The sequence below is a fragment of the Vombatus ursinus genome, unplaced genomic scaffold, assembly GCF_900497805.2.
Source record: "Vombatus ursinus unplaced genomic scaffold, bare-nosed wombat genome assembly UNPS02011572.1, whole genome shotgun sequence".
NCBI classification, from domain to species: domain Eukaryota; kingdom Metazoa; phylum Chordata; class Mammalia; order Diprotodontia; family Vombatidae; genus Vombatus; species Vombatus ursinus.
Window position 1 is genome coordinate 3,987,233 of NW_020951350.1, and position 25,303 is coordinate 4,012,535.

The window sequence follows — 25,303 nt, forward strand, 5'->3', positions numbered from 1 at the left end:
ATTTAGTTTAAATGAATCAATATCCTTTGTCCCTCAGGCCTAAGGGACCTATATTCTCTTCTTCTCAATTCCTTTTCCTCCTTCTAAACTTACAAATTCAGTTCTAAGAATTGAAGATATGACTTCTGCCTGTAGTTTAACACCACTACCCTAAATCCCTCAATATCTGATCCACCACTATGTTGGTTTGTTTTGCTAGGTTATCTTTGGTTGTGATAAGGGAGGATGTTATTGGGAACTGGCTACAACACAAAAAACAAAAAGCATAAATAAAACATTTTTCAAATTTACAAAACCTAAATTTCTTAAGAAATGAGTGCTAAGGATAAACCAAAAAATCAGATAAACTTAGGGCTAGGTAAGGCAGAGTTTATCTAGTTCAACTTCTCGGTTTATAGAAAGGCAAATCTTAAAGGGTTAAGGCAGGGAAGAGAGAAGGGTAGGGGAAGTGGCATCTGTGAGGTATGCACAACTATACTTGCTGTTACTACTTTGGCCAAATCTATCTGACCTGTAAATCAAGTGACTTATCATATCCCTCGTCCAAATAGGGGAAAAGGGGCAAGGAGGGATGCAAAAAGACTATGAGTAATAAGCCGACTGTTTTAAGCTAGAGTACGTTACGCCATTCTGAGGAAATGTTTGTCAAGATGATAACAAAATCAAGTGCCCTCCCCCTTTCCATCACCTGCCCCATCTTACTTTGTTGTTTTTCCTTCCAACAACTTGACTGAATATAATCTATATAATCCTTTTCTACAGTCTTCTCCAAATCACGCAGTGATGGCCCTTTATAGTTTTTTTCAAAGTGTTTATCAACGAAATAAGGCACCTGCAGATTTTCTGTTTCTCTGGAAATGGTGTGCCCCATGGACCTGTGAGAAAAGCACACAGACACGACCAAAGGTTAGCAATATCATTAATAATATTTGCTGTGTATAAGCCTCTAGGAACATTTAATGGACACACGCAGAAATCTGTCTCCTTACCAAGGTTCCCACAACAATTTATGTCAGTAACATTTAACATTTTATTTACAGAACAGTTACTGCCTACAACATCACCAGCATCAATGCCTAACACGCATGCCACTATAGTATTTGTATTCTTCCAATTTCCTAAAGGAATTGGGACCATATTGGTCACCACAATAAAAGCAAAACTGATAGGAAACGTGTACACTGTTATTTGTCAATAACTTTTCTAAAAGTAGATTCTCTTTAAGGTTTATTGTGATAAGAGTAAAATGTCATTTAGATAAAACATTTTAATTACAAATAATCAGACAGATAGCACTGATCCAGCATTAATATCAAAGAGACTAAAAACAGCACCTGAAAGCTGGGAGAGATACCTGGGTAGAACTGCAAGAAGACATGGGTTCATAGTTCATCAAGGCCATTCTGGTACAAGTTCCTAAGGACCTAAACTACACATCTGATGCTTAGAAAGTTGAGTGCCTCAGGGCCAAAGCCAAAAAATAACCCTGAGGAAGTAAAGGAATTGTAGTATAGAAATCTAAGTCCCCAAATTCAGAAGCACCAGCCTAAGTTAATATGAAAAGCTTGGAGGCTGCTAAAGCAAATTTCTAGGACAGTAAGTTGCATTTCAAGTTATAATAATACGACAAGTTCGCAAGCCCTAAACTGATTTTGTTCACTGGGGCTTTGCTTGAAGTTTATCTTTTAAGTTCTATCTTTTAAGTTAATGTTTCACAAAATGGCAGCAGGACTCTAGACTGGTCTCCCTAGTGGCTGTCTAAGATCCCTTTTTTTGGGCTATCTCTCCCAGTGGAATGAAGTGACAGTTGCTCTTTGTCTTTACCCAAATAAAGTGTGCACAGAGCATGTATGTCTGTGCAAATATACCACTCTCCTGAAGAGAAGGAAGACAGCATGAAAAAGGAAAAAGCACTGGATGGTAGGGTAGCAGGGGACTTGGGTTCTAGTCTGTGCTCTTCCACTGAGTAAGCTTGGGCAATAAACTACTTACTTCATGGGATCATAGACTTAGGGCTGGAAGGGACCTCAGAGCCCATCTAGTACAACTCCCTCATTTTAAAGATGAGGAAATTGCGGCCTAGAGAGGTTAAGTGACTCGCTTAAGGTCACGCATGTGGTAAGTAAGTGAGGCAGGATTTGAATTACTCAATCACTGGAAGGATGGGAGACACTCAAGAATGAAATTCTCAAGACACAAGGGAAAATAAGTTCAGTGGGAAGGAAACATGGGATTTGCCCAACAAGACTAATATGGATACACAGGGAACTCACCAACTAAGTGCAAGTTAAAAGATAAATATACAGAATGTGGAAATAAGGCCAGAGAAAAAAGCATGAATTATGGCATAAATTTTCCCTTACTGTCAGGAGAAGTAAAATTCCACATGAGCTGAGGTTGGCAAGGGAAGATAAGGACAACATAAAAGAGGATCAAAGAAAGGAAAGGCCTTTGCTTGGGGTACAAGGGACAATTAGCTGCTCCTTTCTTATTTGTTTCCTTTTCATTGGCCAAGGGGAGTGACCTCTGCAACAGAGAACAGAAACAAAAGAACCAATACCCAAGAGAAGTAAGGACCTGGCTGCCCTTGAGGAATTCAAGTCTCTGGTCCGAGATGAACTACATTCTTGAGCACTGAAAGACCTGGCAATGTGACTGCTGAAACACTGTCAGTAATAGCCAAGAGTGCCTGGGGAAGAGGTACTACAAGAATGAAGAAGAGAAAATGTTGATCCAATTTAAAAAAAAAATGGAAGAGTATAGAGTCTGCAAATTATAAGCCAAGTGAACTTGACTTCAATTCCTAAGAAATTCTAGAATGGATTGTTAAAGAGACTGTTGGTCTAAAAAGAGATGTGATGATTACAAAGAGCCACAACAGCTTCATCAAGAACAGGTCATGACAGACTAACCTCAATTCCATTTTTGATAAAATTATTCAACTATTCAATGAGGGGAAGAACATGGATAGTTTACCTAGGGTTTTACCAAAATTTCTGATAAAATATCTCATGCTATTTTTACAGAGATGAAATAATATGGACTAGAAAATAATACAATTAGATAGATTCAAAATTAGCAGGAAGCCCAGGCTAAAAAAAAAGTAGCTATTAAATGTCAATGTCAAGGTGGCAGAAGGCCTCTAGTCTCGTATCTCAAAGACCTGTGATTAGTGTTCTATTTAACAGTTTTTATCACTGTCTTAGATAAAGACATAGATGGCATACGCATTACATTTACAGGTAACACATAGCTGGGAAACACAGTTGATGACAGATTCAGTATCTAAAACAGGAGTTAACCTTTTTTTGGTCATGTACCCTTTTGGCATTCTGATAAAATCTACTGACTTCTTATCAGAATACTTTTAAGTGCACAAAACACAAAATTACTAATAAAACCTATTATATTGAAATACAGTTATCAAATTTTTTTTTTAAAGCAAGTTCCTGGACACCAGGTTAAGAACACTTGCTCTAAAAGGATCTTGACAGGCTAGAGCATTGGGCTGAATCTAATATGAAGAAATTAAATACTAATAAATTTAAGGTCTTCCACTTGGGTATAAAAAAATCAACTTCACAAGCGTAAGATGGGGGAAGACATAGTTAGATAATTGTTTTGAAAATAAATCTGGGAATTTTACAGTATAACAGCCAGAATAGCCAATGCCATCTTGGGCTGCACAGTTCCAGAAATAAGGTGACAGAAAGCCCCACTGTGCTGTGCTCTCTTCAGACCTCATCTGTTCAGCTCTGAGCAACACAATCTAAGAAGGACACTGAGAAGTTTGGAGGGCAAGAGTGTTGAGTACATGTCAAATGAGGACTACCTGAAGGAACGGATCATGTTTAGCCTATAGGAGAAAGCTCAGGGGGCATAAAATAGGTGTCTTCAAGTATCTGGGGAACTGTTATGTGGAGCAAAGGCAGAATCAAGAGCAATGGGTGGAACTCACAAAGATGAACATTTAGGCTATTATATATCAGGAAAAACTTACTAATCATTAGAGCTGTCCCAAAGTAGAAATGGGGTACCTCAGAGGCAGTAGGTCTTACCTCCCTGCAGGTCTTCAGGCAGATGCTAGATGACCATTTAGTAAAGTATGTTACAGTGTGTGTGGGTTAGACTAGCCAGCCCAAGGGCCTTTCCAACCTCACATTCTGTGATTCTGAGAGCCCAGTTTCTCAAACGCCAAATCCAGTGTTTTATCCCTGTATCATGCTACTGCCTCCCTGCCTTCAGATCTCTCGGCCTTGGTTTTCTCAACTTTAAGATGAGAAGAATGGACAAGATAATCTCTCACACATTCTATGACCATTTCTCAGTTTGCTAAGCAATTTGAGAGTTGCTTTAGAGACCAGTCACTGCCATTCTTTGTTTTGCCCAGAGGGTGTCACTGTAGAACAAAATAATTCCCTTAAAAATTAGATTACTTCTATACATTATGTCTCCAGTATGGGATTTCACTGCAAAGCTTCCCCTTTAAACACCAAGTTTTGTTTTCTGAAACAAATACTGAAATTAAATGAGTAACTTATTGACAGAGCCTTTTAGTCTTTTACTTACCCACATCCCCAAAGCCTATCATTAACAAAAAATGAAAATATTTGACTTACGATTTATAGAATAAACTGTATGGAGGGTTTGTGGCCATCAGCTGAGTAATAACAGATATCACCACAATCACGAGAACTGGAAGCAACTGAAGAAATGCAGAATACATATTCTAAAAGAGAAAGATATTTGGAGTAACCATTACCTTTACAAAAACAAAAAATACTTAATTGGAAAAATAAGGCTAGAGATTAGCTTGGATCTGTGGTATCTTGGTATAGGGAACTCCTCCTAGATGAGGAAACTCCCTTTACGAATAAAGGTTGGCATTCTGTACTCTCAGAGTTGCCAAGAGCATGAGAGATTAAATGACTTGCCCAGGGTAACATAGCAAGTATGTGTGTCAGAGGTTTGATTTGACCATAAGTCTCCTAACTCTAAAGTTAACTCTCTTATCCACTATGCCAGGCTGCCTCTCATTAGAAAAAAAAAAAGTTGATAGGCCCATGTTTGAAAAATAACTTGCAATATATTTATCTACAGAAATATTTTGGTTAAATCCCTTTTCCATACCTCTTCAAACCTTCATTTCATACTCCAACCATAAGCAGATATAATTATATAAACTGAATATGTACTGAATAAATACTGATAGAAGATGACTTCTGTTCAGCTTGCTACTATACTGCAATGTTAGAGCTAGAAAAGTCTTTGGGGATTATCTGATGCAAACTCTTTCTTCTGTAGCTAGGAAATTGAAGCCTAAAGATGGGTAAATGACTTGCTCGGTAGACTATTCATAAACTCTAGTCATTGTTTTACACTCTTAGCTTTCTACAAAAGACACAATTTTCTCTTTACCAAATGCTTACCCATTTCATGAACATTAATGGTAAATAAAATGAACACACATTTTAGGACATCTGAGTTCCACACCTGGCCCTACAACTCACTTGTTATGTGACCATAGGTCACTGGGCTTCTCTGAGCCTCAGTGGGCTAATATGTAAAATGAAGGAGGTAGACTGGATGATCTCTAAGGTCCTGCCCAGCTCTAAATAGTATGATCCCAGGAATCTGAAAAGGAAAGGAAGTGTCCTAAGGATGGAAGATTTCGGACACCAAGTGAAAGCCCCTCAGACACCTGGAAACCATGGAGAATGAGGCTGGGAACCAGACACTTGAGAAAATGTACCTCCTTCCATTCTTTGATGGACATACTTTTTTTGAGGCAATTGAGGTTAAGTGACTTGCCCAAGATCACACAGCTAGTAAGTACCAAGTGTCTGGTCTGAGATCACATTTGAACTCAGGTCCTTATGACTCCAGGGCCAGTGCTCCATCCATTGCGCCACCTAGCGGCCCCTTCTTCCATTTTTTGCAGAGGATTATTGGTATTAAATATCGTATCTGCTGTTCACAATTAGTGGAAAAACCACTTGAGTCAAGTGAATAGAACCAGAACAATTTATATAACAATAACAATAATAATAACAATGACAACAACAATGATGATGATGATGATAACTAGCATTTGTTTGGTGCTTTAAAGTATGCAGAGCAATATACCAATATTATCTCATTTGATCCTCACAACAATTCTGAGAGGTAGGTTTAAATATTATCCTTATTTTTAGATGAGGAAACTGAGGCAGACAGAGGCTAAGTGACTTGCCCAGGGTCACATAGTTAGTAAGTGGCTGAGGCTGGATCTGAACCAGTCTTTCTGACTCCAGGTCCAGTGCTTTATCCACTGAGTCACCAAGCTGCATTGGTGACTACAATAATATAAAGGAAAATGACTCTGAAAAACATAAGAACTCTGATAATGAAATGACCAATCATGACTCCAAAAAAACCAAGTAATGGACTAAAGGTGCAGAAAGTGACATACATTTTCAGATATGGTCAATGTTTGAATTGGTTTGTTACAAAGGAGGGCTTTTATCACAAGGGAGGAAGAGGTATAGGGTAAAGTGGACCAATAGCGACAGGAAGAAAGAAAAAAACATTAATGAAATATTTTAAAAATACACAGAAAAGAAAAGAAGGAAATTCGGGAAAAGTTAAAGACAACAAAGTGGGCAGTGTTGGTACTACTCTGTTAAATTTAATGTGCTTTTAAAAAAAGTTGAATGTAACAGAAGTTAATGGCTTATTATATAAACCTCTTTTTCTATTCTTCATATTTGGAAATAATCATATTTGCTAAGTTCATAATAAAAAATATGTTCAAGTCCACTAGCTCTGAAGTAAGAGGAATGAGTATAAATCTTGCTTCTAGAAATAACCTTTTGACCTTGGGTAAGTCACAACCTCCCTGGGCCCCATTCTCCTCCTCTGTAAAATGAGGGGATTGGATGAGATGGCTATAGGGTCCCTTCTAGATTGAGAACTAAGATCTCGTGTGTTGCTTGATTTTGCTGAAATGCTTTTTCCCCATCTTTTTTTATTCTTTTTTACAGAGAGGTATCATAGCACAGGAAGACATGGATTCAAATCCTGCTTCTAAAACCTACTTCCAGGTTGTGCACATCATGGACAGGTAACTTAACCTCTCACATGCTCGAGGTAACTCTCTAAGACTACCAGTTGCAGAAAAGGTGATGCCCTGCACAAGAAGAGGCGCTTCCTCTTTAAAATTCCCTGTATGAATGAAGTCACAAGTTTAGTCCCTATCCCCATACAAGGGATGGTTAGTTAGGCAGGGGAGAAGGAGCAATATATTTGGAAATGAAGTTGATGTAAAAGATAAAAAGTAATAATAAACAATTTGTAAAAAGGAATCCTAAACTTGCCCTATAAACAACAACTGGAATTTAGTTTTAAAAAGAGGTACAGCTTGCTTTTACTAGAATCTGGTATTTACAGCAAAGACCACACGAAGAAGTCAGAGGAGATATAAGAAAGGCAGGGGATGGGGAGGGTCACATGTTAGCCTAGTCAGGTAAATGATGATTCTCAAGCCTATCATTCAATTCAATATGCATTTTTTATTGTTCTACACAAAAAACTGAGCTATTTTCTTTGTGAATTTAGAGCCAGGGAAAAGGTCAAGAGGCCTAGAATACCAAGACTTCTAAATTCCTAAGCCAAAAAAATCTAATATAAATGAACTCTACCATGAGATTCACATATCAAAGTGTGGTGCACTTGATATAAGTGAAATTGTATAAAAGCATCAGAGCAGAAATGGTGAAAAGGTACCTAGATCCTGGGCAGGGACCCTGCAGCATTCTGCTCACTGAGGAATTAGTAGGGGGACTATGAGACACTCAACAAAGACCCTAGATCTTCTTCCTTTAAAACCTGCTAAGGGAATGCTTTGCAGACCCTTCTCCAAAAGACCCACAAGAGTGGATTTGAAGGTCATGGCAGATTCTTCACAAGGCAGGAAATGCGAGATCATTTTTGATATGTATTCATCAGTGACACAGCTGTTTGAATTAAATTTCAATAAACATTTACTAAGCACTTATCAAAACCAAGACACTATGCTAGGAGCTGAGGATACAAAGAAAAAACAAAATGGTTCCTGTCCTAAAGAAGCCGATATTTAATTGGTAGAATACAACCTGTACACTGCTAAGCAAATAAAAGGTAAGGGAAAAAGCATAAAAAACTGGAGGAATCAGTAAAGGTTTATAGAGAGACAAATACCTGAGCTGAGCCTTGAAGGCAAGGATTCTAAGAGGTGGAAAGGAAGATGAATTATACTTGAGGGACAAGGGACAGCCTTGCAAAGACACAGAGTTAGGAGGAGGAATACTGAATTCCGGTAACAGCTGGAAAATAATGGCTGGCTGTAATATAACAAATGGCAGGGACATGAGCAAGCATGAAGGGGAAAAATAAAATGTCTGTAAAGGTAAGTGGGAGTCAGGTTGTGTAGGGTTTTAAATATCAGGACAGAAATGAGAAATGGCTAAACAAATTGTGATGCTGGTATATAATGAGACATTGCTGTGCTTTAAGAAGTGGTGAATATGAAGAATTCTGAGGAGGGAAAGACTTATGAAGACTAATGCAGAGTGAAGCAGAACCAGGAGAACAATACACACAAATGACTACAAGAATGTAAATAGAAAGAAAAATGAAACTGAATGATGTGTGATTATAATGACTAAGTCTGGGTCCAGGGAAAAGGCCAAATTTTCCCTTCCTCCCTTCACTGCAGAGTTATGAGACAACAGGTAGAGAATATTACATATACACATACAGAAAATATTATATAGAAAGAGATGACATGTTGGTTAGTTTCACTGAGTTGCTTTTTTTCCTTTTCTTCTTTAATTACTGTTATAAGGGATGCCTTGATGGCGAGGGGAAAGGTGAAGGATATCTCTGGAAATCAAGATCAATCTTTATTTTTAAATGTCAGGCTAAGGAGTTTATACTTTATCTACTCAAGAAGTTTGAGGAGGATGGTGACAAAGTCAGATTCTTTTGGCAACCTTATGGAAGATGGACTGAAGAAGGAAGAGACTGGAAGCGGGGGAACCAATTAGAAAGCTATTACAATAGTCGAGGCTAAAGTTATTGAGGATCTCATCTATAGACCTAGGTATCTAAGTGGAAATGCAGCAACAGATTCAAGAAATTACATGGAGGCAGAATAAAGAGAATTAAGCAACTGACTGGATGGGAGGCAGGGTCAGGTGAGAGAAAGGGAAGATAAGGATATCTTGGAAGTTGTAAAACTAGGTGATTAGAAGAGGATAGATTTTCCAAAAAGCAGGGGAGTTTGGAAGAGATGCAGATTTAGAGGGGGAAAAGATAATCAGTCATGTTTTGTACCTGCTGAATTTGAGATGCTCTTGAGGCATCAAGTGGAGATGGCTGGCACTGTAAGAAGGACTGGGGTTCTGCAAAAACGATTTAGGGCTAGATAGAAAGATATGAAAGTTATATACAAAAAGATAACTGAACTCATGGGAGTAAAAGAGGTGACCAAGGGAGAGAAAGAGGGCCAAGAACAGAATTTTGGGGGACACTCACACAGTTGGGGGGAAAGAGATGGATGATGACCCAGAAAGGGAGACTGAGGAAAAGTTGGACAGACAGAAGGACAACCAGAAGAAAGCAGTGCCACAGAAGGTCAGGAAAGACAGAATATACAAGAGCTGGGTTAAGTCAACACTATTAAAACCTGCAAAAAAACTGAGGACTGAAAAAAAAAAAGGTTATGAAAAGGTTTATACCCTGGAGGGGCCAACTTTGCCTGAGCATTGGAGTCAGAAATGAGAGTACAAGGGACTGAGAAGTAACTGGAAAGTGAATAAGAAGAAATAGTGAAGACAGACTAGTTTTGCTAGGACTTGGCTGTGAAAGGAGAAAGAGACCTATGCCAAGAACTTGAGAAGCAGCAAGGTCAAATGAAGCTTTTTAAAATTTTTTTTTACGTGAAGCTTTTTTAAAGATAAGCAAGACTTTGTAGATACAGGGAAGGTGCCAGTAGATAAGGAAAACTGAAAGGTACCTGAGAGAAGGAAACAGGATGATCAAAGGAGTGAGTCCCTGGAGGTGACAGATAGGGAGAGGATAAAGGATTCAAGCAGAGGGACTGAGAAGGGTCATCTCTTCATCAGAGATGGAAGGAAAAGTAGGCAAGAAAGGGGAAAGATGAAAAGGGGTCAGAGGTGGGGGAAAAGAGCTTATAACAGACACTCTGATTGTCTCAGGAGATGTGAGGTCGTCCACCAAGAGAGAGGGACAAAAGACTTTTTGTTGTGTGACTTTCACCCACAGCACTCCACAGGAGAAGAGACGTAGGGAAGGCACATGGGGGAGGTTATCCTAGGGCTGGGGTCTGGCAGGGCACAAGTGGCCAAAGGCCAAGGAATTCAAGGGTAGAAGACAATGTGCAGATGAACTGGTCAAGTATAGAATCAAGATAATGATAGGAGGACTATAAAACCAGAGCAGGGATAACAGATTGGGAGAAGAGGGAGGAGTAGAGAGACTGAAGCTCATGGTGAAGAGAAAAAATAAGTTTAGTGATACAGAGGTACAAATTAAAAAAGGAATTTGTGATCAGATGGGAATTTCAGAGTTCAGGATCATGGAGATAGTCAAATTATCAAGTATTTATTAAGTACTTCTTATGTGCCAGCCACTGTGCTAACTACTGGGAATACAAATACAAGCAGAAAGAAAAACAAAAAGAAGCTGAAAATGGTAAGAGGGATGTCCCCCAAATGGATGACGCTAGAGAAAGTCTGAAAGACCACGAGTGAAACCTGGAGAGTAACGAGGATACAGTGGCCTGGGTGTCTTGATGGTGAGATGACGGCATGACCATCCCAACAGCTGAGACAGAATAAAGAAACAGGTCCTGGGAGCTAAGACTGATGGACTGGGAGGACAGGATGTTGGGGAGACTTCAACAAGTATAAGAAGTCCTTGAGTAAGAGAAAAGGGGCTCGGCTAGCGAGGAAAACTAAACCTCTGAATTTCCTGAGAAAATCAGCAGTCTCCTGTAGGCAGTGGATTACAGCAGAAAGACAATGGAATGGGTGATGGAGAGGGTAAATCTCAAGGAGGAGATAATGAGGAATGATGGTGGCAGAGGGAAGATCTGGAAGTGGAAGCATGAAGCAAAGACTATATTGATTTTTTCTCCTGGCCCAGTGTGCTGGATGACATGAAAGAAGAAGCAACTAGTTATCAGAGTGGGAGGCCAGGGATGCAGCATCTTCCAAAGGCAGCTAGGTTTCCAAGAGTACAGGAAGAGCAAAAGTGTGAAAGGAAGAGGTCTGGGATGAAGGGGATTTTATTATAAATAGAACAAAAATTCCAGAGGGCACAATGGAAGAGGAAGGCAAAAGAGGAGAGGGAATGGGAAGGTGTAGGAGTGGCTGGATGGGAATAAAAGAGTACAGGAAGAGGCCTTTTACCTTGGCAGATACCAACTTTGAATAATAACAGAAATTAGTGGAAAAGCAGATAGTTTTTCCCAGCCACAGGACAGGAAAAGTTCAGATCTGACTGGGGCCTCTACCCTCCTGGGTCCTGTTATATGTATTTCCCATCTTCCTAAGTATGTATAACATTTTAAAACATTCTTAGAGACCATAAATACTGACTCATCATAATTATTTATAAATAGTAACCCTCCTTTCTCCAGTCACCTGAGGCTTTTCCTCTTCTTCCTCCTTCTGGGTCTGTACTCTCTCATTTCGGTGTCGCCGACGATAAAGGTGCGTGTCATCAGTCGTCACATTTGAAAACATGTGAATATTTCCTGGTTAAAAAAAAAAATTAGCATAGAGAGCAAACAAACCTCTCTCCCTGCCTTATCTATGATCCCCTTTGTGGTGAGTTTTAATGTAACTGAAATTATCTAATGATTTTTCTCAATAGTCTTCTAAGAAAAGCTCAATTAAGTATTCTTCCATATTTTACACACTGGAGAAACCAGGATTCTGAGATGAAGAGTATCAAAGTGACGTAGCTATAAACCAAACCTTCTTAGCTCCCTTGCCTCTGAACTGGGTTCAAATTTAAGTATTTTTAAAAAACATATAAAAACTATACTGAGGAAAACAGTATAGTTTAATGGATGTTCCTTCAGGCTATGAATCAAGAACCATTGTTCTTGTCTCTGTCACTAATGACTGGCTGTGGGCAACCCTATTTTATAACTTTGGCAGCTACATATAACAATCAATTCTCCTCCTCAGCATTTAGTAGCTAGGTATTACATTCCAAACTCCAGTGCTCCAGGACAGCGTTTGTAACCTTTAACCCTCCAGAGAGAGGCATCATGGCATAGTGGATGGAGAGAAGGCCTCTGACCAAGGATGATCTGGTCAGAAGTCCCACTCCTGACACAGTGACACTGACATGGCATGTGACAGTAGACAAATTACTTAACCGTGCACTGTTCTAGGCAAATAAGTTACAGAGAAGGTGCTGATTTATATTGGGAGAGGGGTTTCCTCATTTGGAAGTTCACTTTAATTGACGAAATAATAGCTCTAGTCCCTATCTCTAGCTTTCCATTAGTACAATCCTACAAGCATAACAACTGATCCTCTAATCAGGTTCTCAAAAATGTGCTTGTCTATAGTATATCTGGAATACTAACCTGTAGGAAAATGTCCTCCAAAGAACACATTGAAGACCTCCTCTGGAGTAATGTCAGCTTCAAAATCTGGGTAATAAGTATAGGGTCTGGCCTGGGGCGCAGCAAAAGTTGCCTGTTCATCTCCATATTCATCATAGCGTAATCTTTTATCAGGATTGCTGAGAACAGCAAAGGCATTCCCTATTGCTATACAGGGAGGGGGAAAAACATGTCAGAGCTTACAGTTATCCATCCTTTCTTTCCACTGAATTTAAGTATGTAATTTATATACTTATATACTATATATAAGTAAGTATATAGAACTCCCAGCAACTAGGAAAATAAGGTCAATTTCTATATGGCAACTTCACACAGATTTAAGGTTAAGCCAAGATGGTAATTTTGGGGTAAGAAGCATTTGTGTGGTGTACAGGGCAGCTAGGTGGCACAGTGGATAGAGCACTGGCCCTGGAGTCAGGAGGACCTGAGTTCAAATTAGGCCTCAGACACATAACACTCACTAGCTGTGTGATTCTGGGCAAGTCACTTAACCCCAATTGCCTTACCCCCCCCTCCCAAAAAGAAGCATTTGTGATTATAAGTGTTCCAAAAATGCTATCCATATCCTGATGTGGACTGATGGAGATGTAGATCGAAGCACCTATTTTTTTTTTAAATTTTTTTTTCAGTTTTTTCCTTTCGTTCTGTTTCTTCTTATATAAAATGACTAATATGGAAATATGTTTTACATGATTGCACATCTTATGTGCATTTAACTCTCCTCTAAAACCTCTCTGAAAAGTTAACAAGTAGTCACTCTTTATGCTCTTGGCACACTTATTTAAGAACACATGGCCCGGCATGGTAGGAACTGGGAAAGTTCTGAACCGCAGTGGGCTGTGCAGATTGTATGTCAGGACTAAATTTGGCATCAGCATGGGAAGTCCCTAGAAACTGGTAGGGGTTGAGGCAGGGAGATGGGGAAGGTGTTAGCTGGGGACTGCTAAAGGACAGGCAAACCAGCCCAGGTCAGAAATAGAGTGAGTCAGAGTTCCTGTGCCTATCAGTAGCAGGATCAGGCCTGTGAGGAGCCCCTTCACTGCCAGTCTGGGGGAGATAGTGAGATCCAGTCTTTAAAAAAAAAGTTAACAGTAGTTAACTATCATTTTATTTAGAGGTTCATGTAACTGGAATGGTTTAGTAGCTATGCCATTACTCCTAGTCAGGAAGATGGTGTTTTGGACAGAACTGCTGTGATGTATGCAATCTCCTAGTTTACCTTCTTTGAGGTAATCAGATATAAGATAAGTCAAGCATATAGTAAATGCTTAACAAATGTTTGTTGAAGTGAAATAAATATTCTCCTTAAGTGTCACAGTATCTTACTGTTAATAGTAACAATAAACAAATTCAACAAATTTAACAATACACATATTCAACAAAAATTTACTAAGCACTTCTTGTACGACCTTGGGTAAACTGCTTAACTTCCTTGATCCTCAGTTTCCTCATCTGTAAAATGAGAGGGTTGGACTAGATTTGTTCTAAGGTCCCTTCCAGTTCTAAATCTATGATCTTACTAAGTATAAGACAATCAGGAACACAAATATGAAAACCAATAAAATCCCTTACCTCTCAAGGACCTCACAGTCTATTGGGAAAAGACTTGTAGAAAGATAAGGAGTGACAGGATCAAAGGGAGAGAGATCAAACAAAATACCCTAGGAAATTTTGAGAAAGGAGAGAAAACTTGAAGGTAGAGGTAACAGGAAAAGTTTCACAGAAGAAAGAGGCACTTGACCTGAGTATGAAGAAAGATAAAGATCTAAGCAGGTGGAAATAAGGAGGGACAGCACTGGAGGCAGTTGATGGTCTATGAAAATTCACAATGGTGGGAATGATAGAAGTTTGAGAAACAGCTCATATTCCAGTGTAGCTGGAATGCAGCATACAAAGGGAAGTGATACAAACTAAGACTGGGAACGTAGGTGAGAACCAGACAGCAGAGGGCATTAAAGACCTAGCTAAGGCATTTATATTTCATCCCAGAGGCAATAGGGAGCCACTGAAGGTTTCTGAACAGGGAAGATTATTTTAGTAGTTATGTGAGGGGCAGATTAGAAAGGTGTGAGAGTGGAGGAAGACCAGGCTATTAAAATATTATAGGGTAGACAAGGCTATTAAAAATATTATGGGCTAGAGGTGATAAAGACTTGTACTAGAGAAGTGAATCAAGTGTAAAGAACATATACAAAAGACAAAAAGAATCAGTGTTCTATCACTGTTTAGAGTTGGGAAGATATAGATTCAAAACCCACCTCTAATATTTAGTGAATGTCTGACTATGGGCAAATCATTTAACCTCTCAGACTATTTTCTCATCTGTAAAGTGGGGATAATAACAACTACAGTACCTACCCCATATAGTTGTGAGGATCAAATAAATATAAGTAAAACCTGAAAACCTTAAAACACCATAAAAATGTCAGCTAGTAAATTGTGAAAACAGAATTGACAAGACATGGTAACTGACAAAGTGGGAGGTGAGAGAGAAAGAGGGAAGAATCAAATATTACAGAGGTTATAAACCTGAAGGAGTAGAAAGATAGTGGCATCATCAATCCAATAAGCATTTACTAAATACTACTAGCTACAAAGCTTGGGGCTAGATCCAAGGGATATAAAGACAAAATATAAAGCACTCCCTCTTCTCAAGGAACTTACATTCTGCTGGAGGGAAATGATAGGTAAACAAGTAAGTGCATGTGTAGTAATTTCAGAAGGAAGGAGAAAGCATTAACTAAGGAAAGTCTTACTGTAGGATAGCAGTTCTTATTCTTTTTGGTCTCAGTACCCCTTTGCACTCTTAAAAATTACTGAGGACCCCCTAAAGTGCTTTTGTTTATGTGGGCTGTATCTATCAATGTTTATATTAGAAATTAAAATATCTTTGTATCATTAGGCAAATGGTTTTGACCTTGCGGACCCCCGACAAGGACTTAGGGACCCCTAAGGGTCCCTAGACCACGCTCTGAGAACCACTGACGTAGGGAATGGCACAGCAGTTGATCCATGAAGGAAGCTCCAGTGTTGCTAAGGGGTGGAGGTGAGGGAGTCCATCCCAGGCAAAGGGGACTGCCTGTGCAGAGGCAGAGGCAGAGAGAATAAGTACATTATTTTTTTTTGACTGGAACATACGAGTGGATTATAAAGCTATAAACATAAGCTATAGCCAGACTACAAAGCCTTCTAATGCCGATCTGGGGAGGCTCTGAGGGTCTTGGAGTAGTAGTGACACAGTCAGACTTAGGCTTTAGGAAGATCATTTTGGTTGTTGTATGGAGGGCAGACTGGAGAGAGAAGAGAGTGGAAGCAGGAAGACTATTTGGAAAGTTGTTTTGAGAGTTGGAGAGATGATGAGAGCCTCCACTTGGGGAGGTGGCTGTATAAATGTAGAAAAGGGAACTGATTCTAGACATGCCTTGGAGGGAGAATCTGATTGGGTATGAGGAGTGAGGGACAGGGAAAAATCAATGGAAATAGGAAGTTTGGCGGAGGGCTAGATTTAGGGGAGAAGATTGTGAATTGAGTTTTGGACATACTGAGTTTCAGATACTGATGGGGCATCCAAGTGAGATTCCCAGCAGAGAGGTGGATATGTGGGATTGGAGCGCAGGGGCTGGATAGAAACATGTGAAAGTCATCAGCACAGAGGCAAAAAACTGAACCTGTGAGTGTGAATAAGATCACCAGAGAGAAAAAAGAGAAGAATACCTAGGACAGAGCCCAAGACAATCACCACCTCAGGGGATGGAAGAGGAGGAACTAGTTAAAGTGACAGATAAGGAGCAATCAGACAGGAAGGAGAATCAAGAGAGAACAATGTCATAGAAGCCAAAGAAGGAGAAAAGTATCCAGAAAGAAAGGGTGGGGTCAATGGTATAAAATGCTGCAGAAAGCTCAAAGATATTGAAAATTGAGAAAAGATCAATAGATTCAGTAACTGAGAGATCTTTGAACCTTTGGTCAAGAACATCTGATTTTTAGTGAAAGGACTTCATTTTACAGATGAGGAAACTGAAGCTCAGAGTGGGGTAGTGACTTCCTTGACCTAGGGAACACGGCTATTAAGCGGCAAAAGTTAAGATTTGGAAACTTAGATTAACAGTTTATATTATTGTTGAAAGTGACCTTATCCTGAAGACTTACCTAAACCAACGTTTATTCAAAAGTATCATGGGACAAGGTGGGTATTTAAATAAACCCACTATTTAAAACAATTGTATACAATAGTCCCCTGATAAAATAAAAGTTATACTTCTGACTGAACAAAATGCTATGACAAGACTTGAAGGAGTCTACTGAAGGAGAACTCAAACATGATTTCAGCTGTGATACCTTTAAAAGCTTCTGTGGCCCCAGGTGCACAGTTCTTATCAGGGTGAAATTTCAGGGCCAGTTTTCTGTAAGCTTTCTTGAGATCCTCATCACTGGCATCTCTGTCAACTCCCAGAATTTCATAGTAACTTCTGCATTTCTTTATCCTAAAAAATAATGTCAAAAGTAGTTACACCTTTCAAGATGCTTTCACATGGTTTATTTTGTCTGCTTTATACCACTGGTGGTACAAAATCTCCATTTTACAGAGGTGGAGTCAAGACTCAAAAATGCTAGAAATGGAAGGAACCTTCAGAGGTCTTCACCTAGGGTACAGAAGCTACCATCCACCTCCATCCCTCCCAGCTCCAGTCTCATCCATGGAGCCCCTGCAATCTGACCACCCAGAAAAATAAAGAGAGATCTTCACTTGTGGGGAATGAGATTGTGAAAGCTCATTCCATCCATCAACATTCTAAATGGAACATCAGAGCTATGTAACTCTACATGCTTTTCTTGTAGTAAATGTCTCTAACATAACACTTTTGGACATGGTCAATGTGTGAATTTGTTTTGCTTGGCTATGCATATTTGTTACAAAGGTTTTCTTTTTCCTTTTTTTCATAATGCAGGGGAGATGGGAGAGAAAAGAAAATAAATGCTTGTTAGCTGAAAACAAAAAAATAGAGCAAAAAAAAAAACCCAAAACATCTTAACCCACTCTCTCCTCCCCTTTTCCCTGTGGCCAACATGCTCCTGACAGCTCACTTTCCAATTTCCATAGGATAAGAGATCATAGATTTTTAGTTGAAAGGGTGCTTGGTCATCCTCTAGTCCACACCTCTCATTTTAAAGATGAGGAAACTTACATACCAGAGAGGTTAAACAACTTACCCAAAGTGGCAGGACTAGGATTCAAATGCAGGTCCTCTCCAAATCTGTATCACCATTCCATTACAAACCCTGTCCTGCTACTACATCTCCCCTAAGCTTTCACCCTTCTTGTTTGCCCTACCCCTTCCATTTAAGCCCTTGCCTTCTCCTGCCTAACCCTTTTACCTTCTCCTCTGGAGTTCCTCAAACTCTCCTTCATCTTGGACTTCTTCCTCTTCCAGCCACTCTACTTACTTGTATCAAGTGAAAACTGATATTCCCCTGAAGGCTCCACATCTCACATTACCCTCTCTGATGCAGGCTGCCTCTCTCCCCATTCCCTATTCTCACAAGGTCTGGAAGTCAAGAATTACTCCCTTCTCTCCCACCATCATTCAACATTTGCTCTGAAGGGATGACAGTTGATCAGACCACTCTCCCCTGAACCTAGTGACAGTCACCTACCACCTCCTTGTCACTTTGCCACCTTTTCCTATCACTGTGGCACTTGGCTCAGTCTTCTCTATTCTTCCCTTGGCATGATTCTCAGAAACTTCCATATCTACAATGATGAATCTCCTTTCTGCCCTCATAGTTTCTTGATATCTTCAGTCCCTATGACTTCCACCTCCATTTTACCTAAGTCAACCTCAGGTATGCACACCCCAAACATATTCTATAAACACTTAAGGTCATATCTTGGGCCTTATCATCACTCAAAACTACTCTGCCTCCAAAATAATGAATTCTATAATAATAAAAGAAATTCCCCTATTATTATGATCATCTGTCCTTCAGTCTCTCCTACTCATTTATTCCTCCCATATCTGTGTCCTCATCACAACCTTTGGTTCCTTGATTTTTTTCTACTTTCCCTTCATTCCTACCTTTTTTCATTATCTTCCTTTAGATTCTAAACCTTTTGCTTCTTTAAATGAAACATTATTTTGTTTAGCAATATATAGTATATCTTTAGTAGACTGATTAATATTACATTAATTCATAGCCCAGCATAGCCACATGCACTGCTTGTTCTTCTGGTTATTTTAGTCACTTTATTTCTTTAAGGAGTATTTTGTAATAGTATCTATGCCACACTTGAATGCCTTAGTAACCACAGATATTCCATGCACTTTGTAATTATTTTAAGTGGAGTTCCCCTTTTTATTATTTCCTCCTGGATTTTAATACTACTATGTAGAAATGCTATTGATATTTATGGTTTTATTTTGTATACTGGTATTCTACTCAATCTATTACTGTCTCAATTAGTTTCTTTGGTAACTCTTTAGGATTTTCTAAGTAAACTATCATGTCATCAACAAATACAGAAAATCATTTCTTCTTTGTTGCTGTTTATGCTTTTAATTTCTCCTATCTCATTGTCATTACTAGCATTTCTGGAGCTATGTTAAATAACAGCAGTAAAAAAAAAAAAGGCTCACCTTTTACGTCTGGATTGGAAAAGTTGTATTTACCCATTGCAAGGAAAGCTAGCTTTTTATACATATATGCTTTTTCTTACCAAAATATAGCCTTTCCATGCTGGACTTGGTAGGGTTTTTACTATAAATGAGTGTTACATTTTGTCAAAGTCTTTTTCTACATTATTTGATATAATCACATGATTTTGAATGTTTTTGTTTTTTAAAATGATTGTTTTCCTACCATCAAACCATCTTTGCATTCCTTGTATAGATTCAACTTGATTATAGTGAATAATTTTTTTGTATATAATGCTGAAACCTTTTTTTGCCAGGATTTTGTTTAAAATTTTTAGAATCAATATTTTCTAATGATATTGATCTATAGTTTCCTTTCTTTGCTTTATCCATTCCTTCTTTAGGTATTATCTGTCTTCTCAGTAATCAACACTGTTCTGGCCTTATTTTTCTCCTTACCAAGTCTCATCTACACTATGATCAGTTATTTTAATAATGTCCTCACCTTCACTCCGGAATCCCTTGCTACCTTGACAGTTCCACTATTTTTTATCTTGCTAAACCTCAATCCTAGATAACACCCAAAACCTGCCTCTTCTGGTCCTACTGTGGTATAAGTATGAAGCACAATGGATCTGGAATCAGAGAAAATGAGTTCAAACCCCAATTTTGCTATTTATTACCTGTGTGACCATAGGTAAGTCATTTACCCTCTCTGGGCTTCAGTTTCTTTATCTGTAAAAGGAAATAATTGAACTAGATCAGGGGTTCTTAATCTTTTTTTCTGTTATAGACCCTTTTGTCAGCCTAGTGGAGTCAATGGACTCATCTCAGAATAATGCTTTAAATGTATAAAATAAAATACATAGGAGATTACAACAGAAACCAATTATATTGAAATAGAGTTACCAAAATACTTAAAAAAAAAGTTCACAGACTCCAGGTTAAGAAGTCCTGGACCAGAAGGATGATCTCTAAGGTCTTTTTCTAGTTCTAAACTCTTTGGTCATGAAACTGTAAAATTGGGCTAGGTCCACTACAAATTTATGCTATTTACCCCTCAACTTACTGCTGAAACACTACCTTCTTATTTATCTTGACTATCATCTCCTTCCCCACCACATCTATTACAAAACTCAAAGTCTTCCAAAATCTGACAACTTACCTTTAAAATCTTATTCCACATTAGTGCCCTTCCCATATTGCAAGTTCTAGACAAAATGGACTACTCTTCACCCTAATCTTGTCCACATCTATGCCTCTGCTCAAGTCTTCTCCTATGCCTCCTTTTCATTTGTACCTGTTGAAGTCCATTTACTCCTTTAAAACCCAACCTAGGTGCCAGCTCCACCAAAGAGCTTTCCTTGACATACCATGCTCTAGAAAAATGATCTGTCCCTAAGTTTTTTGTAGTACTTTCCCTAGTCCACTCCTTTTTATTTTTCTAAATGGTTCTCCCTTGTGTCAGTTATTTGTGTTATCTCTTCCACCTTTAGATTGTGCATTCCCTGAGGGTACAGTCTGTGCTAGATTTATCTTTGTATTCCCAGCATCTGACATGGTGTCTTGCATGTAAAAGAAGTTTTAAAAATGTCTAAATGAATGCATCTAATACAAAGGGGTAATTTCACAACTGAGGAACCAGAGGCCCAAAGAGCTAAAGTGATTCCAAGGAACTTGTGATGGAAAATGCTATCCACTATCCAGAAAAAGAACCGATGGACTCTGAATGCAGATCAAAGCATACTATTTTTCGCTTTATTTCTATTGTGGTTTTTTCCCTTTTGGTCTATTTCTTCTTTCACAATATGACTAACATGGAAATGTTTTACATATATAACCTATATCAAATTGCTTACCATCTTAGGAAGAGGGGAAGGGAGGGAGAAAAATTTGGAACTCAAAATTTTGTAAAAATGAATACTTAAAACTGTCTTTTCATATAAATTGGAAAAAATAAAATGACCTGCCCAAGATTACACAGCAGAGCTGAGATCAGAACCTTGATTTTTTAAATTTGATGTGTCTGTCCCATTCTTCTGTGATATTTCTTAAGTATAGAGTATATATGAAGCAACTCAGGAGAGGAAGGCAGTGGATATAATAGAATGAGTATGGCTCTGGAGTTAAGAAGACCGGGGTTCAAATCCTTACTCGGATGCCCAGTACTTGCGAGACTCTAAGCAAGTCATCTAACTTTCCCTGTGCCTCAGTTTTCTCATCTGCAAAATGACGGGGTTGGACAGATAGCCTCTAATGTCCCTTATAGTTCTACAACTATAGTCCTATCATTCCAATCTACTGCACCATGCTCAAGGTTTACTCCATCTTTGTTTAGTCACACGTAGGTTACGTGCTTTATTAATGTAAAGAAGAAAGTGCAAATTCCCTAGGACGATATAACAGGATTACCTCTGCACCCCAAGTAACTGTTCTTCTGTATAGGTCATGCTAGCCTCTCCAGGCTGAGCCTGACTTCTCTCATTCTCAAACTTCTTTTCCTTCTTAGAATTCATACAGTTATGGCATCCACAGAAGTCAGGAGTTTCGTCAGCTGGATATTTATTTCTTCTAAATGCATCAATGTATGCTGCAAAGCAACAGCACCTCCGTTAGGCCAAGTACTGTCCCTGAAAATCAGCCTCTCCTATCTGACTCAGGAGCTCTTTGTGGGAGCAGACAGGAATCATAGCCGCATCATTCATGAGCAGGTGAGTGTGGGGGCCATGCTATGGACTTTATATTGTCTTTTCAATGTCCAGACCAAAGCTGAATAAACACCTTCCCTAGGAAAATAACACAGAAAACACGGGAGGAAATTAATAAGGGCTTACACATGCTAGAAACACACAGGGTACTGGGTATATCGATTATCTTCATATATCAATTACTTTTACAATAGTCAGTCAGCAAACAGTCTAGATGTAGAACCAAAAGGAATCTTGGGCTCTGGTCCCTGCCAGCCCCCTGACTTTAGGAAAAATGAATGCCTACATTTGCAGAGACAGATGACTGATTGCTTCCTTTTGTTGCTGTCCAGTTATCCGTGTTCGAAGCTGACACTGCTAAGAAGATAATCTATGAAGGACTGCCCACCTCCTTCAACATAGACACACACACACACACTCCCTCCCTCCCTCCTCTACCTAAAGCTTAAGGCTAAAGCAAGGTGACCCCAGGCCCTGGCATGCCACAGTCCAGCCCTGTGCCCCTTGTATAGTGGGAGCTGAACCGAACCCTCAGCAAGCACTGAATGAACCTGCACCTCAGGGTTTGTGCAACGTGGGCACTTTAAAGTCAGGGGCCGGTTTCGGGTACGCATGCGCGCGGAGGTGACCCCCCCGGGGGGGCGGGGGCAGTGGGGGGCCCTCCCCAAAGTGAGGGGGAGGGGCAGAGCAGTCCCCTCCCCGGTCCTACCTCCAGGTAGGGCAGGGCGTAGGAAGCTGGCCCTAGGAAAGAGCCAGCGAGAAAAGGATGCTTCCTGCCCCGCATCGGGCCTGAACCTGCTCCCGGAGTGACCCGTCAACGCCGGCGCTCCCCGGGGCAGCCCAAGCCCCTTGCCTCCGCGCTGCCCCCCCCATCTCTGATCTCCCCCAAACCTGAGGCCCTAGCCCCCTGTCCTGGTACCTTCGGTCCAGTGGTCCCTGCTCCCCAGAGTCGCCTTCATGTCGGCTCCTCTCAGCTGCACCGCTAGGCCGCAGTGGTGCGCGGAGGAGGATGCGGGGGGGGGAGGGGAGAGGAGGGCCGCGGAGGGAGGGGGCGGTGAGGGGGAAGACGGAAGTGGGGAGGAAAAGGAAAGGAAATAGGGCCTCGCGGGGGTCGCCGGGAATAGTAGTCCCGACCATCGCTGACACACCAGCCGGCGTGCTTACGCTGGACTATAGTTCCCAGCGCACCCTGCGCGTGGGGTTGTCTCAGTATGTAATTGTAAAGATTAAAGGATAAGGGAGAGGGATGCTTGGGGTGAAGGCAAGGCAGCTGAAAGATGCAGGAAAGAAGGGATGGGCAGGGACCACGAAAGGAAATTTTCATTAATCGATTGCCTCCGTGACGCATTTTGTGGACTTGCAACAGTAAACCATAGTGACATCATCCCAATTCCTGATATTTCTATAAAGCTTTACATACATTTTCATATTTGAGTCTCCAGGCAGTCTATAAATTGATATTCTAGGTATCATTATTCCCATTTTACAGATGAGGAACCTGAAGCACAGAGAGGTTAGCTAGTAAGTAAAACCTAGATCTTTCTAATTCCAGGTCTAACACTATACCACGTGCTTTTACAGAGCTGTACAGATCCTAATGGGGTTTGAACTGAAATGACCACATGTCCATTTGGGCCAGATGCAGCTCCTGGGAGCTGAGAAGGGAAAAGTATGAGGAAGACTAGGAAAGTTGCTCACACACCCCAGTTTTCCACACATAGAAAAAACCTTTTACAAAAAGCTCCAAAGCCTAGAACCCCAAGAAAACCTGTAGACTATTCAGTAGAATAGAGAAGAGGCCTAGAGTTGATTCCTTTTATTCAGAGCCAACTGCTCCTGTCCCACCTATGCCCTCCCTATACCCTATTTTGCAGACTCTTTGGCTCAAAGGTCTTTGTTTCCTTGCACAGCCCTGAAATGTATTCCCTCTTCATTTTCACCTTGTTGAACCCCTAGCTTCCTTCAAAATTGAGCTGAAGTGCCATCTCTAACAGGAAGTCTATCCCTTGGCATTGCTACTTACTATTTGTGTGACCTTGGACAATTCACTTAACCCTTCGGGACCTCTCAAGTAAAATGAAGGGTCTGGACCAAAGGACCTGTAAGGTGCATTCTGACTTTAAACCTCTGATTCTGATCCTTTTTCCAATTACTAGGGCCCTCTACCCTCTTTGAAACTACTCAGTATCTTTGTAAATGTAACTCAGAAACAATTTTTTTAATGTAGCCCAGGGTTCAAACGTAGTGCATTTGCCTAAGATTTTCCTCATTGGTAGAGAAACGAGTGCCTGACACTTCAGGACTGCCTGAGGAGGAAGAGTTGGCAACAGCTTGGGAGAAGAGAGATTTTTCTTTATTCTAGTTTTGAGAGAGAGCACACACAGTTCAGGCTTTCTTCATGAAGAAGCCCTGGAGAGAAAAAAAGACTTTGGGAAGAAGCCAACATGTAGAGAAATCAGGGCTTTGACATGTCCCAAAATTTTGCTGCACTAGTAACTTTGGAAATTTTTCCTCTGGTTGCGATTGAGGACTCTCAATTAAGCTCGCTCCCAGTGGGAGAATTCATTCACTCTGTGTATTATCTGGTATATTCCAATCCGTAGAATTTCTCTGATTTCTGTTTGCTATCTGCTTGGATAAATGAGTTTATTCTCTATTCACTAGTCCATAGTCTTTGTGTAACTAGCATTTGTTGAGAAAGAATCAAGCTATCAGATATATCTTGGGGCACTCCTTCCCTTGTTAAAGGATAAACACCAGAAAAGCAGTTTGAACCTAAAATTAATTTCCCCTAGACTAGTAATATTTAGGGTGGCAGACAGATATAATTCTAATCAGTATCTCCTCTCTGAGCAGAGTAAAGCAGTCCAGCCTTGTGGCCCAATCTCTTGATCCCCTCCAAGCAGGAATCAAAGTCTTCTTTGGATAGTAGATGAGACTCCAAAGATATCTATTCATGCATTCCTATGAGCTGTGTTTAGACAAACCCATGTGGACATACACATAACCTACGTGGCAACATATACATCATTTATATGTATTTTATGTTTACTTTTGTATGTACATGTTTTCCCCAGTATAACGTAAGCTCCTTAAGATAGTGATGATTTCAGTTTTGTCTTTATATTTCTAGCACAGTCAGGTGTCAAATGACATAATAATAACATAACAAATGACTGTTGAATGAATAAATAGCTCATATCTTTTCCTTCTGACAGGGCATCCTGCAGTAAGAGATCAGTCGAAAGAAAACGAAGCAATGTTCTCTGAATGTCCTT

At 39.9% G+C, this 25,303-nt stretch overlaps 1 protein-coding gene and 1 long non-coding RNA gene across 4 annotated transcripts in view; one reads left to right on the plus strand and one right to left on the minus strand.

The window, feature by feature from the left end:
- Nucleotides 1–23,055, minus strand: part of DNAJC18 (DnaJ heat shock protein family (Hsp40) member C18) — a 30,757-nt gene extending 7,702 nt beyond the window's left edge. The window contains exons 1-7 of one of the 3 annotated variants that reach the window (XM_027856596.1): nucleotides 22,945–23,055; nucleotides 21,730–21,907; nucleotides 17,024–17,169; nucleotides 12,647–12,832; nucleotides 11,688–11,800; nucleotides 4,620–4,729; nucleotides 703–875 (exon numbers count right to left, since the gene is read on the minus strand). In XM_027856596.1, the coding sequence (XP_027712397.1) occupies nucleotides 703–875; nucleotides 4,620–4,729; nucleotides 11,688–11,800; nucleotides 12,647–12,832; nucleotides 17,024–17,169; nucleotides 21,730–21,907; nucleotides 22,945–22,984 (946 nt within the window). In that variant the 5' untranslated portion in view covers nucleotides 22,985–23,055. Of the gene's footprint in view, nucleotides 1–702; nucleotides 876–4,619; nucleotides 4,730–11,687; nucleotides 11,801–12,646; nucleotides 12,833–17,023; nucleotides 17,170–20,000; nucleotides 20,053–21,729; nucleotides 22,104–22,944 lie in introns of those variants that run through there. The other 2 variants (XM_027856597.1, XM_027856598.1) reach the window with 2 other exon arrangements.
- On the plus strand, nucleotides 822–17,521 carry LOC114039024. Its single transcript, XR_003568613.1, has 3 exons — nucleotides 822–906; nucleotides 7,023–7,102; nucleotides 17,272–17,521. It is a non-coding gene; the product is annotated as an uncharacterized LOC114039024 (long non-coding RNA).
- Nucleotides 23,056–25,303: the final 2,248 nt, after the last annotated feature.